The following is a 14,368-nucleotide window of genomic DNA, read 5'->3' as shown; positions in this document are numbered from 1 at the left end:
CATTAACCCTTTTGATGCTAATATGTGTGATTACTGCATAAATAATTAGTGATATTGATGTCACACAGGGAGCGACAACTGGAGGCTGCACCTCTCATACCCTCTATCCCTCTATAACCCTAAACTTCCCATCCCCTCCTTCTACCTCCTTCCTCTGCACTTCCCACTCCCTCCTTCCACCTCTGTCCTCTGCACTTCCCACTTCCTCCTTCTACTTCCATCCTCTGCACTTCTCATCCCCTCCTACCACCTCCTTCCTCTGCACTTCTCACTCCCTCCTTCTACCTCCTTCCTCTGCACTTCCCACTCCCTCCTTCTACCTCCTTCCTCTGCACTTCCCACTTCCTCCTTCTACCTCCGTCCTCTGCACTTCTCATTCCCTCCTACCACCTCCTTCCTCTGCACTTCTCACTCCCTCCTTCTACCTCCTTCCTCTGCACTTCCCACTCCCTCCTTCTACCTCCTTCCTCTGCACTTCTCACTCCCTCCTTCTACCTCCGTCCTCTGCACTTCTCACTCCCTCCTTCCACCTCCGTCCTCTGCACTTCTCACTCCCTCCTTCCACCTCCTTCCTCTGCACTTCTCACTCCCTCCTTCCACCTCCTTCCTCTGCACTTCTCACTCCCTCCTTCTACCTCCGTCCTCTGCACTTCTCACTCCCTTCTTCCACCTCCTTCCTCTGCACTTCCCACTCCCTCCTTCCACCTCCTTCCTCTGCACTTCTCACTCCCTCCTTCTACCTCCTTCCTCTGCACTTCTCACTCCCTCCTTCCACCTCCTTCCTCTGCACTTCTCACTCCCTCCTTCCACCTCCTTCCTCTGCACTTCACTCCCTCCTTCCACCTCCTTCCTCTGCACTTCTCACTCCCTCCTTCCACCTCCTTCCTCTGCACTTCTCACTCCCTCCTTCCACCTCCTTCCTCTGCACTTCTCACTCCTTCCTTCCACCTCCTTCCTCTGCCCTTCTCCCTCCCTCCTTCCCTCTATCATCCCTACACCTCTCCTTCCCTCTCTCACCCTGCATGTTAGACCCAAATTGGATGGTAGGGAAGGCACATTCTGGGTGTACATGATCTGGGGTCTCAGTGCAGCCCCCCCAGGACCTGCTGGATGTATATAATTACAGAGCCGGGTGGCAGGTGTGTGGTAAAGTAATAAAATGTATGTAAAAATGTCTAAAAAATCATGTTTCACTCCTCTTCCTCAGGGGTCCTCTCTGACAGCATTAGACAAGTGCAGGAACAGTTTGGCATCACTGTAGTACAGGAGAAAGGGACTTCCCTAAGCAGAGAGCAGGGGTCTCTGAAACTCCGCTTGCAGACCACTAAGCAGCTGCCATGACAATGCCCGATGTGAGGGTGCACAACCAATAGACCCCACGTGATGCTACTGAAAAGCTTCTGGGATAAATGTTACTACAAATATTCCAAAACTCTCCTCACCCACAAATGACATTATAAGACTAGAGCAGGTGTGCAGAGAGATCCTCTGTAAATAAAGATTGTACATTACTGTGGAAGGGAGGCAGCGTGTAACATGTAAGTGGAAGCTATGTGCCAGTGAATAAATGTATAACATGTAGAAAGTATATTACATTTTGCATATTAGAATACATAGTAATATCGCTTTATTATACTATTGTTATAGTGTAACTCTATACTTACCCATGGACGATGCCCTTGGAATGCAGGAATTGAACCCCACATACAAGCTCTGCACAGTAGAATCTGTTGGTTGAATATAAGTTCATGTTACATTGTTAGGATGTGTAAATAATGGCTGAGGGATTTCCAGCCAACACTCCCCACATTTTCTGATAATTTCCCCATTTATTTTGTTTCAAATTTACCAGCTGCCTAATACGATGTTTCTGTGTTACTGCATTAGTGCAAGTCACTATATATTGTATATGGTTATAACTGTTTATGTAAGAGGAGTATTGGGATGCCTTCAAGATGACGCTCACAAAGTATTTTTCTATAATAACAGCTGCTTTATTTATCAGGATGGAAGACAATTTACAGAAACATTTATCTTTAGGGATCCTTATCACTAATCTAGCAGCACTCATCCCTCTATTAGATCGGGCAGGTTGCCCACCCACTGGAAAGCAGCACCTTTATAAGCCATAAGCTCATCCCCAGCTGTTTCCTAAGTGGCTGGTGTTACACCCAAGTTTTATTCTCCCTGAGTTAACTAAAGCACCCCCGTGATGATTAAATACAGTGGCGGATCTTGCCACGGGCAAGCAGGACTTTTGCCCGGGGCGCCGCCTTCTGGAGGGTGCCGCACCATGGCAAGGTCCGCCACTGTGCAGTGTGCCCCCCCCCGCTGTGCCCCCCCCCCCCCGCTGTGAGAAGGGAACCAGACGCTACGCGTCTAGTTTCCCTTCGTGGTGCTGGTCCCCCCCGCTGTGAAGGGAATCAGACGCTAAGCGTCTAGTTTCCCTTCAATGAGAGGACCTTTGCTGTGCGGTGTGCGATGACGTCATCGCGCACCGCACAGCATTGTGGCACAGACGCTAGGGGTCATAATTGACCTCTAGTGCCTATGCTGTGCTATGGGAGAGACGTCATGACTGACGTCTCTCCCATAGATCCGGGGAGAAGAGCGGCGCCGGCAGAGGTCTGCAGGTCTGGAATCAGGAGCGGGCTATAGTAAGTATACTTTTTTCTCTCCATTCAGCGGCACTACAAATGGGGGCGTGACTGACCACGCCCCTGTATTAAGCCACGCCCCTAACTTTTGCCCGGGGCGCCACAAGGGCAAGAACCAGCCCTGATTAAATAAAAGTGTAGAGCCCCATAATAAATAAAATGAAGAGGGCCCCAGTAATAAATAAGGAGTAGGTCCCCTGTTATAAATAACATAAAGTGTAAAGCTCATTTGATAAATAATAGAGTAATGACCAGTGACAAATAACGTATATAGTAGGGTCTCCATGCTAAATAACATAAACAGCAGCACTTTTAGGACCATGTTTCAGGTTCCCCCTAGCAGACCAGGCTGACACTGTGCAGGCTTGGCTCGTACAGAGTATATGCCATTTAGGTGATCTACACTAAAAAGGTCTACAGTCAATAGGTCGACCACTAATGGTCGACATGCATAAGGTCAACAGGGTCAAAAGGTCAACAGGGTCATAAGGTCGACGTGGATTAAGTAGACAGTAGAAAATGTCATCAGGGTCAAAATGTCAACATTGAAACAGACGACCCAAAATAAGGTTGACACAAATGTTTTGGGAGGGAGGTTTTGTCACTTTCCTGCTACAAAAAAAGCCCCATTAGTGTACCGCTTTGCTCGCCATGCTTCGTGCAAGGTGCCTCGCTCCGCTACCGATGTGCTCGGTACAGGTTACTATTCCCGGTCGTAGTCCATATGGATGGTAAAGTATGCAAAAGTTGAAAAAAAAAATTAAAAAATGTGTGTCGACCATATGTGTATCGACTACTGTCATGTCCACCTTTAGAAACTGTTGACATTTTAAACTGTCTACGTTTTACATGTCAACCTTTTGACCATGTCGAGTTAAAGCATGTCAGCCATTAGTGGTCGACCATTTGACTTTAGGTTTTTTAGTGTAGATCTATACCCCGGATACCAGAGTATTAATAACACAATTCTAAGATATGACGCATATAATTCACGCCTTTAAATATTGTGTTATCTGTTTCTACACATCAGGAGATCCCTTTCCACTGAATAAAAAAATAGGGATTTTTGTTTACTTACCGTAAAATCTCTTTCTCTGAGTCCATCTGGGGGACGCTGCGCCGTTACTTGTGGGTTAGAGGTGTGTGGTAGTGGAGTTTGGCACAGAATCTATTAAAAGCTGCCTCCTCCCCCCTCTAACCCCTCCCATCTACTTCCTGCTCAGCCATCACTCAGTTAACGTTTAGCCAAGCCAAAGGAGATAGACCCAAAAAAACAACCAAATAAACCAGACAAAACTACGGGAGGGATCGCAGCGCCCCCCAGATGGACTCAGAGAAAGAGATTTTACGGTAAGTAAACAAAAATCCCTATTTCTCTGTCATCCATCTGGGGGACGCTGCGCCGTTACTTGTGGGATTTCCCAAAGCAAGCTAATGAGAGGAGGGAGACGTTGACGGCATAGCCGTCTGTAAAATACGACGCCCAATAGAGGCAGTCTCCAAACCAAAAGTATGAAAACGGTAAAACTTTGTGAAAGTATGTACTGACGACCAGGTCGCCGCTCTGCACAGCTGCTCAATAGATGCACCACCGCGAACAGCCCAAGATGCTCCAACCGCTCTAGTCGATTGAGACCTAATTGAGTCAGGAACCGAAACATTTGAAGACACGTAAGCCTGTCTGATGGCCGAAGTTACCCAACGGGCCACAGTGTTCTTGGAAGCCGGCCAACCTCGTTTGGGAGCATCAATCAATACCAACAAGTTATCCGTACGACGGAAAGACTTTGTGCGAGACAAATAAATACGTAAGGCCCGAACAACATCCAAGAGGGCCAAATGGGAATTCTCCCCCGGAGAAGACGACGGAGTAAAAGCTGGAAGAACAATGTCCTGATTTAAATGAAATGCCGAAACAACCTTTGGCAGGAAAGAAGGTTTAGTCCGCAGAACCACCCGGTTCTCATGAAACACTAACAAGGGTGGCCTGCAAGAAAGAGCCGCCAACTCAGACACTCGCCTAGCGGAAGCAATAGCCAAAAGAAAAACAACTTTTTGTGTCAGATAACGCAGTTCCACAAATTCCAAAGGCTTAAATGGAGATTTTTGAAGGGCCGTAAGGACCAAGTTTAAATCCCATGGAGGAACCGGAGGAACAAAAGGTGGTTGAATCCGAAGTACTCCCTGAAGGAATGTTTGAACCTCAGGAATGATCGCTAGTTTCTTTTGAAAAAGAACCGACAAAGCTGAAACCTGACCCTTCAGTGAAGAAAGCCTCAGGCCCTTATCGAGACCCTCCTGAAAGAAAGAGAGCAGGCGAGGAAGTCTAAACAAATGCGGAGTCAAGCCCCGCTTTTCGCACCAAGCAATGTAAATACGCCATACCCTATGATAAATGCCGGAAGTCACCGGCTTCCTAGCCCGAATCATCGTCTGTACAACAGAACGCGAAAGACCTTTTGCTTTTAAAATCTTGGATTCAAGAACCAAGCCGTCAAAGCCAGCCGACTTAAATCTGTGTGGCGACAAGGCCCTTGAAGAAGAAGATCTGGACGTAGGGGGAGGCGAAAGTGGTCTCCGACGACCATGCTGCGCAGAAGAGTGTACCACTGTCGGCGCGGCCAATCTGGAGCCACCAGAATTATGACAAGACCTTCTCGCCGAATGCGTTGAAGTAGACGTGGAAGCATTGGAATTGGCGGAAACACGTACCCCAGTTGAAACTGCCATGGAGCTGTTAGAGCATCGATTAGAAATGCTTGAGGATCCTGAGTCCGCGAACCGTAGTGAGGAAGTTTCTTGTTGATTCGAGACGCCATTAGGTCTACGTCTGGCAGTCCCCAGCGGTCCACTAGAGAGAGAAACACTTCCTGGTGAAGTTCCCATTCTCCCGGATGGATCGTGTGACGACTCAAAAAATCCGCTTCCCAGTTCTCGACTCCTGGAATGTGAATTGCGGATATTACGGGAACCCAACGTTCAGCCCACGTGAGAATCTGAGCGACCTCTCTCATTGCGGACCAGCTGCGAGTTCCTCCTTGTTTGTTGATGTAAGCCACTGCCGTGGCGTTGTCGGACTGCACACGAACCGGATGACCCTGTACCATGGTCTGAATCTGAAGGAGTGCGTACCGGATTGCCCTCAATTCCAGAATGTTGATCTGTAATTTTGACTCCTGACTGGTCCAGCGCCCCTGGAAGTGATAAGTCTGGAACACTGCTCCCCAACCGCTGAGGCTTGCATCCGTGGTGATCATCAACCAAGACCAAACCGTGAACGGTGCTCCTTTTCTCAAATTGTGACTCTGAAGCCACCAGTGAAGCGACTGACGAGTCCTTTCCGACAAGCGGATCAACTGCAATTCGAGACGTGGATCCTGTCGAGCCCAACAGCCGAGAATCTGAGCCTGAAGAGGTCGGACATGAAATCTGGCGTATGGAACTGCCTCGAAGGAGGACACCATTTTGCCCAACACCTGCATGCATCTGAGGACCGACACTACCGGTAAGTGTAACAGGGTCCGGATTCTGGCCTGTAGATCCTGAATCTTGTCCGTAGGAAGAAACACCTTCTGGCTGTTGGTATCGAATAAAAGCCCCAGAAAAAAAAATTTTCTGGGAAGGAAGTAACGACGACTTTGGAAAGTTGATTATCCACCCGAACGACTGCAGAGTTTCTGTCGTTAGACGCAGGTTCTGAGTGAGAATTTCCACTGACGGGGCCTTGACCAACAGATCGTCCAAGTATGGAGTTATGTTGACCCCTTGACAACGGAGAACCGCGACGACATGACTCATTACCTTTGTAAAAACTCGAGGAGCCGTAGAAAGACCAAAGGGAAGAGCCTGAAAATGAAAATGCCATGGCCCGACTGCAAATCTCAGAAGAGGCTGATGACCTATCCAAATCGAGACATGTAAGTAGGCGTCTTTTATGTCTATTGAAGCCAAATATTCCCCTGGCTCCATGGCGGCGATAATTGAACAAATGGATTCCATCTTGAATTTTTGGGTTGAGAGATACGGGTTGAGGGCTTTTAGATTCAGAATGGGTCGGAACGAACCATCCGGTTTGTCCACGAGAAAAAGACCCGAGTAAAAACCCCGACCCCTATGAGGAGAGGGCACCGGAATGATTACTCCATTTTGTAAGAGGGTTGCTGTTGCCTGAAGAAGAGCTTGACGTCTGGAGGGATCGTCTGGGAGAGGTGTGACGAATAGCCGGAATGGGGCTGTCTCTTCGAGATCCAACATATATCCTCTGGATATGACCCTCATTACCCACTGATCTGGTTTCGACAGGAGCCACACTTCCCTGAACTGAAGTAACCGAGCCCCAACCTTTATCGATCCCTCCGGAAGACCTGAAGCGTCATGCCTCAGGCTTGTCGGCAGGCTTACTGGCCGGTCTGCGAGTAGCCTGAGATCCTCTACCTCTGAATGCCCCTCTTCGTGGAAATCTGGAGAAGGCACGAAAGGTCTGGAAACTACCTCTGCCCTGTGTACGAAAGGACCGAAACCTTGTAGGTTTCGGTTTGTGAGGAGCAGATGGAAGAAAGGGGCTCTTTCCTCCAGTAGTATCCGAAATAATCTTCTTTAACTCCAAAAAGAAACTCCCCTTCAAAAGGAACTGCCGTCAAGGTCTGCTTTGAGTCCGAATCAGCATTCCAAACCCTAAGCCAAAGAGACCGTCTTGCTGATACTGTCAAGGCAGAAACCCGGGACTGTAGCGCAACAGAATCTAACAAGGCCTCACCTACATAAGTAAGCGCCTCCGAAATCTGTTCTGCTAACTGAATGGCTTCCGACGGATCGTCCGACTGCATTCCAGATACGACCTGTGCTAGCCATTCATCCACGGCCTTAAGGACCCAGGCACCCGCCAGAACTGGACGGAGAGAGACCCCTGATAAAGAAAATATAGATTTTAGTAATGCTTCTATTTTCCTATCGGTAGGGTCTTTTAATGTCACGGACTGTACCGAAGGAATAACCGTAGCTTTTGCCAAATGTGAAATAGAAGCGTCTACCTTTGGGGCTGTCTCCCAAAATTTTGTATCTTCCTCCGTAAAAGGGTATAGAAATTTTAATTTCTTAGGAGCCTGGAAACGAGAATCCGGTTTAAGCCAGGGTTCTTTTAAGATATCCGCAAAGTGAGAGTAAGAAGGGAAGGCAATAACCTGTCTCTTCTGTCGTTTAAAGAAGGGAGAGGAAGTCTCTGCTACTGCTGCATCCTGAATATTTAGAGTCTGACGAATGGCTTCTATTAGTAATCTAACACTTGAACTAGTAGAAAGCTCCTCATCTTCCTAAGTCGAAACTTCTTCCCATTCAGGATCTACCTCCCCTTCCTCCAATGGAGATGTCAGAGAATCTGACTCCTCTCCCGGAAAAGCTATAGCGGGTAACGGCTGCGGTCGTTTAGCAGCAGCGGAACTGCTGGCAGAATTAACAAACTTATTTAAAGAATGGGTTAAATCAGTAAGACACCTGCCCATATTTTGGGCCCACAGAGGCTCCACCTGAGTCTGAGCAGATTCAGCCTCCGACCTAGACTGACGCAAATCTGAAATGGCATCCACCATGTTCTTAACCCATGGGGGCATAGACTGATCCGTGGAACTTCCCTGCTGATCCACCACTGATGCACCAGAGCACGAAGTACAGAGGGTACCTGCGTCAGCACTACCCTTAGCCAGCTTTAAGCCACACTGTGAACAGGAAAAATAAACTACTGAGGCCGTCTTGCCCTTTGTAGCCTTGTCCGGTTTACTGGCCATCTCTATTCTAATTTTTTTAATATATATATAAAAGCAGTAAACATGTACTATGAATCCCTAGACAAGTGACCTAGCAGTTATCTCCAGTGTCCCCAAGAAGACTAAGTGCTATCTTTCACCAGGGCTAGCCCACCATATACTTGCAGTTTAGATGTGACTGTAAGAGAAAACTGTCTCTGGAAACTAGTGTTTAGTATGCGCTTGCACAGCGTCCCCCAGTCTGCAGCCGGATAAGATGGCGCCCCGGAGTCAGAGGAAGCTGCCGAACAGTGTGTGCGCGCGGCAGAGCAAGGCGGGAAGCCGTCCCTGCACTGCTGACGTAACCGCCGCGGCCAGTCCGAAACCGGAAGTTCGGGCTCCCGCGCACCGCTACACACAGCGGTTGTCGCGGTAGCTCTGTACTGGGTCCAGGGAGTGTAAAATACTCTCCCGGACCCTCCGCTAGTCCCCTCCAAATCAGTCTCTCTCACTGTGGGGCGGGGGACAGGGGGGCGGAAGCTCCGATACGGCGGGTGGCTGCTGTTAATAAAATAAGAAGGAAATTAACAGAGGGGACAGCCCAATACTGTCAGTGACAGATTGTGGCTGTCCTGTACCTTATTCTGCCGGCTTGAAGTGGATAAAGGCCCCAGTGACCCAAGTGTGGTGGCCTTTTTCTTCCAGCAGTAGCTCAGAGTGGGATGCTAAACCCACTCCAGTAGTACCTGTCACCTGTAAACAGAAACTAGGTACACTTGAGAAAAAAACTCTTAGAGAAAAAAAAAAAAATCTAAGGAGAAATAAAAACTGTGTCTGTACTCCACAGGCACAAAATAAAAACTGAGTGATGGCTGAGCAGGAAGTAGATGGGAGGGGTTAGAGGGGGGGAGGAGGCAGCTTTTAATAGATTCTGTGCCAAACTCCACTACCACACACCTCTAACCCACAAGTAACGGCTCAGCGTCCCCCAGATGGATGACAGAGAAAGTATATTTATTATATATAATCTATCATTAGGTCCTTCCTCTATCCTGTGGCTCTAACAAGATATTATTCTATGTCCTCACCTTGCACTGGAGATGGTAACAGGCCCATTCCTCTTTAGGAGATGTTCTAAATCACCGCCACTCGCGTATTCCATCCCAAGGACTACGTGTTCCTGTTTATGGGAGAAGGAATAGTGTTATTATACATGGCAGGAAAGTCGGGGGGGGGGGGGGGGGGGGGAGTTGGGCCGTGGGGAATGTCATCTTCTGACCAAAATAAGTAAAGATGAATTATATACAATATTCATTTTAAAAATGTCCTTTGCTTCTTTTCTCCTCATGGGAATATAATGTACAGTCATGGGGAGGACAAGGAGAACAGAGAGAGGACAGGGGAGAAAAGGGGCAAAGAAGTATCTTACTATACTGCAGTTTATGGAACATGTTTACGTGCTACATGTTTAAGTCACAGCAGAAGAAAAGGAGTATATGCACATTATATATATATATATATATATATATACATTTAGCAATAAAGAGGCAGTCACAGCCGTACCTTGGTCTGGTCAGCGAAGTGGCTGTGAATGAGGAAAGGGCACCCAGATGCAAGTTCTAACACTTTCCTCTCCACAAAGGCCATTTCGGGATCTATCTCTAGCAGTTGTTTCTTGCTCATTATCTTTACCGCCAACAACTGACTGGTGTGCGAGTCTGCTGCCAGCAGGACCTAGAGGAAATATTACAGTGTCAGCCTCATTAACAACACAGGGACATAAAGGCAAATACATTGTTGTCCAACAAGGATTATGTATTTAAGTGTTATTAATGTAAAACAAAAAAGAAGAAAAAGTGCAGATGCACATCCATAGTACCAAGTGCTATTCTGGATAATTACAATGACCTCTGCAATCTAACATAGAACAAAATCAAGGTGCTTGGCATACTTTTTGGCCAATAAATACCAGTCCTCCAACCAGCGTCCAGGTGACCTCATCTCTAGTGAGTCCCTAACACTATGATTCAAGTCTGGAGCATGGAACCCGCCAAGCCAGCAAAGCCCAGCAACCCCAAGGCACCATACTAGTGATAGGCTAGAGTGTTAATAAGAAAAATATATGTGATAATGGGTATTACTGTACATATGTGAAAGACAAATTATAATTAAAGTGTTAAACTGGTAAACAAAATACTAACGCATACCTCCCAACATCTGTATCTGCCCAGTTACAACCCCCCCATGCAGCAAAGCCGCGTGTGCCACCAAAATGAGGCATGGCTTATGGGAAAGGGGTGTGGCTTTACTGCAATGCCGCAATTGTGGGCCACGACTCCCATTTCAGTCACAGTTGTGGCATGCCCAGTGCTCTGTGATCTGCTGGCCATGCCTAGTCCCTCTAGCTCCTGTGTATTTTCACTGCTGCTCTATTTTGCACCAAGCAGAGCAGCAGGTGACAGTGGGTCTCCCAACTGCCCCCACCACAGGACACTGCTGCCTGCGGGAGGGACAGCGGGACAGACTCCAAAAAAAGGAACTGTCCCGTGAAAATCAGGACAGTTGGGAGGTATGTTAAAGTGCTAAATTGAGTGTTACAATGTGATGCCCCAATTAGCCAGGCTACACTGACTCAGGGGCCCCTGCACCTCAAGATCACATCCAAGACTGACAAATTGTATAAATATATTCAGGCCTTACCATAACCGTGCCTTTCCCAATCTGTAGTATGTCTGTGCTAAATACCCATGCTAATTAAAAACACCCTTGGGCAGGTGGGAGGGGTGCCAATCCTAGCTAAAGGAGTCTCTACCTTCAAATGTAGACAAGTACATAATATAGTGTATGGAGGGAGGGGGGGGGGGGGGGGCTGGACTGCAAAACCTAATTATACACATGTGTTTATTCAATTTCCCGTGTGGATTACCATATTCCCCTTATTACATCAGACCAAGAAAGAATGAAGATGTTAGGTAAGTATTTATTATGGGCACAGCATTGTTTTTTGAACTATTTATTAGTTATGCTGGCAAGATTTATCTTTTTATAATCAGTGACATGATTGATTTTAATAAGGAACATGATTTATGTGTTTAGTCTCAAGCAGTGGCGTAAAAAGGGTCTGAGCACCCTGTGCCAACCCTGCCATCTTTGCGCATAGGGGGCCACACCTGTCACACACCCATACTTATGGCCCTAAGCTCAAGGGTATACTTTATTTGTTTAGGCCATAGTTTTTTTTTTAGTTATGGATATGATATTTTATGTAATATATTTTTATAGTATTACCCCGTTATCCAATGACCAGGGATAGACGGAGGGGCCTGGATATTTAAATATGAAAACCCATCTGATTTATGGATTGCAAACTGACTACTAAACCACGCTTTAGTATATTTACTGTTTCATTTGTTATAACACTTTTAATGACAGAGACTTTGCACCTTGCAGGTTGATGTCAGTGACGCAGCATTGTACAATGTAATGACACACGCCACACATATAAAAGTGCCACATGCAATAAAGGCAGCATTAATTGAAGTTATAACTGATGCTGCACTGAAAATATAAGAATAAAAGTGGAAATGTAGAGTTAATAAAAGGGGTGACTATAGTGGTAGGAGGTCAGACTTTACACTTTTGTACAGTGCGTCTATCTTTCCATGCTTCTATTACCCCACATACTGTCTCTTTATTATACCACAACCACACCACAGAGCACAATGACGTGACACTGTCACCGGGTGGTCTTCTGTTTGCCGGCGGTCGGGCTCCCGGCGCTCAGTATACCGGCGCCGGGAGCCCGACAGCCGGCATACCGACAATTATTTTCCCTCGTGGGGGTCCACGACCCCCATAGAGGGAGAATAAAATAGTGTGGCGCGCGTAGCGCGCCACCGTGCCCGTAGCGTGGCGAGCGCAGCGAGCCCGCAAGGGGCTCATTTGCGCTCGCCAAGCTGTCGGTAAGCCGGCGGTCGGGCTCCCGGCGCCGGGATGCTGGTCGCCGGGAGCCCGACCGCCGGCCAGCCGTAGTGAACCCCTGTCACCATCACAGCACTATAAATTACATGTGTGATTCCTCCAAAATGGGGATCATTTCACCCTTTACATCTATTTTTACACATCATCTTGTCTGAGGAACAGGGGAGCTGTGTCTGGTCCCCCTTATACCCCACCAGCTGCAGCTGTGGAGGAGCCGCTAGGAGCCACAGAACTGTCTGTGTGGGTAGAATGGTCATTACATGGAATGGTGAATCAAAACTGACACTGACTGAAATTGCACGGCAGCCTTGTTCATCTCTAATAACATCCACAATCAGACATATAGTAAATCCCCTGTGACAACTGAAACCTCATTGCTTACCTTCCCAAAAGCACCTTGGCCTAAGTGATGGTAAAACGTCAGTCTCTGGATGGTGCGAGAGACTGCATTTCTGAGGCAGGGGGATGAAGCACTGCTGGTTCCTAATGGAGGGAGAAAAGGGACATGAGACCATTGCAACAACTCCCATAGATTATACTGTAGAACATTAATAAGTTCACATCTTTATTACAGTAGGAAACCAGGGATATGAAGATTTCCATTCAATTATCCTTCTTCCTACTGAGTGCTCAGTGCAGTCATACATAGTAATTAATACCGCTTTCCCATTGATTTTAGCGGGTCGCACCTGAGACTGTGCACGGGTCCTTCCTTGGTGTGACCTGCTTGAGACCCCTATCTGACTGGCGGCCCCGACACAGCATATAGCCATGTCAATGACGTCACTGCGCACATGCGATGGCCTCCAAGCTCTGCTTACACCCATAAAGTGAATGGGTAGAGGGTCGCATCAGCCCGGCAACCTGTTCACACCGCAGAGCAACTTATTATGTGATATGGAGGCACACTGGGGCATTTTATTTCAGGGAACACTGGGGCATATGTGATTTGGAGATACACTGGGACATATGTGATTTCAGGGGAACACTGGGGTGTTTGATGTGATTTGGGGGCATGGTGTGGCATATAATTTTAATTGGGGGCACATTGTGTCATTTCTTTTTAATTGGGGGCACACTAGAGCATAATATGTAATATGGCTGCACACTGGGGTGTTTGGTGCGATTTGGTGCACAGTGTGGAGTATAATGTGTATTGGGGCACATTGTACAATATAATGATAATTGGGGTCAGTGTGCACAGTATGTGAATTAAGAGCACTCTTTTGCATGGTGGTGGTGGCGGGGAGGGCCCAAAGCATATTTTTACACCTGGGCCCACCACTCGCTAGTTCTGCCTCTGGGGAGAAGTAGTTACCAAACTCCACGAAATATACCTTGACCTCGTTGTGTAATGCCATCTTCAGAAAGGGGAGGGTGTGCAACAAATAATTACTGGCTTAGTATGTTATATGGTCAGAAGATTTATTATATGGTTGGGTGGAGACTTCATCTGGGGGACACTTCGGTCTCACCTTTATTGGATGAGTATATGAGATGGATGCTAGTAGCTGTTTATTCAACCTACCCTTAATGCTTTTAAGTTTAAACTGAGGAAGGGATTGGGGGAGGAGCTTATATACCGCTAGAAAATAGTTATCTCATTAAGTGCTGACGCTTCTATCCCTCATGGTAAGACGTGTCCCCCAGATGAAGGAAAGAGATAATCATGCTTCCATCGTCCTGACCCCAGGTCATTGCTGGGTGACCCCATCATACAGCCCAACAAGAACCTTTGCAATCTGTTGGACCATTATGCAATGTATAACACCTATCCTTGTGTATCAAGGCCTATTTCCCTATAGATTATAAACTTGCGGACAGGAACTTCTTACCTCTATGTCTGTCTGTTATTACCCAGTTTTGTTTTATTACTGTTGTTTCCAATTGTATAGCGCAATGGAATTTGCTGCACTATGTAAGACACTTAATAAATAAATAAATATGATTGAAAGTTAAAAATGTTTATGATTAAGGTGGCAATTCTGTATC

The 14,368-nt window shown here is 47.1% G+C and overlaps 1 protein-coding gene across 1 annotated transcript in view; it reads right to left on the bottom strand.

Annotated features, from left to right (window-relative positions):
* The window catches only part of LOC134957585 (protein kinase C delta type-like), a 53,755-nt gene that overhangs the window by 37,961 nt on the left and 1,426 nt on the right, over positions 1–14,368 (bottom strand). Inside the window, exons 2-5 of the mRNA XM_063939589.1 lie at positions 12,759–12,859; positions 9,959–10,129; positions 9,484–9,575; positions 1,665–1,727 (exon numbers count right to left, since the gene is read on the bottom strand). Of these exons, the coding sequence (XP_063795659.1) occupies positions 1,665–1,727; positions 9,484–9,575; positions 9,959–10,129; positions 12,759–12,859 (427 nt within the window). The remainder of the gene's footprint in view (positions 1–1,664; positions 1,728–9,483; positions 9,576–9,958; positions 10,130–12,758; positions 12,860–14,368) is intronic.

The sequence above is a fragment of the Pseudophryne corroboree genome, chromosome 9, assembly GCF_028390025.1.
Source record: "Pseudophryne corroboree isolate aPseCor3 chromosome 9, aPseCor3.hap2, whole genome shotgun sequence".
NCBI classification, from domain to species: domain Eukaryota; kingdom Metazoa; phylum Chordata; class Amphibia; order Anura; family Myobatrachidae; genus Pseudophryne; species Pseudophryne corroboree.
The sequence above is the reverse complement of the archived record's forward strand: the minus strand, read 5'-3'. Positions and strand labels throughout refer to the sequence as shown.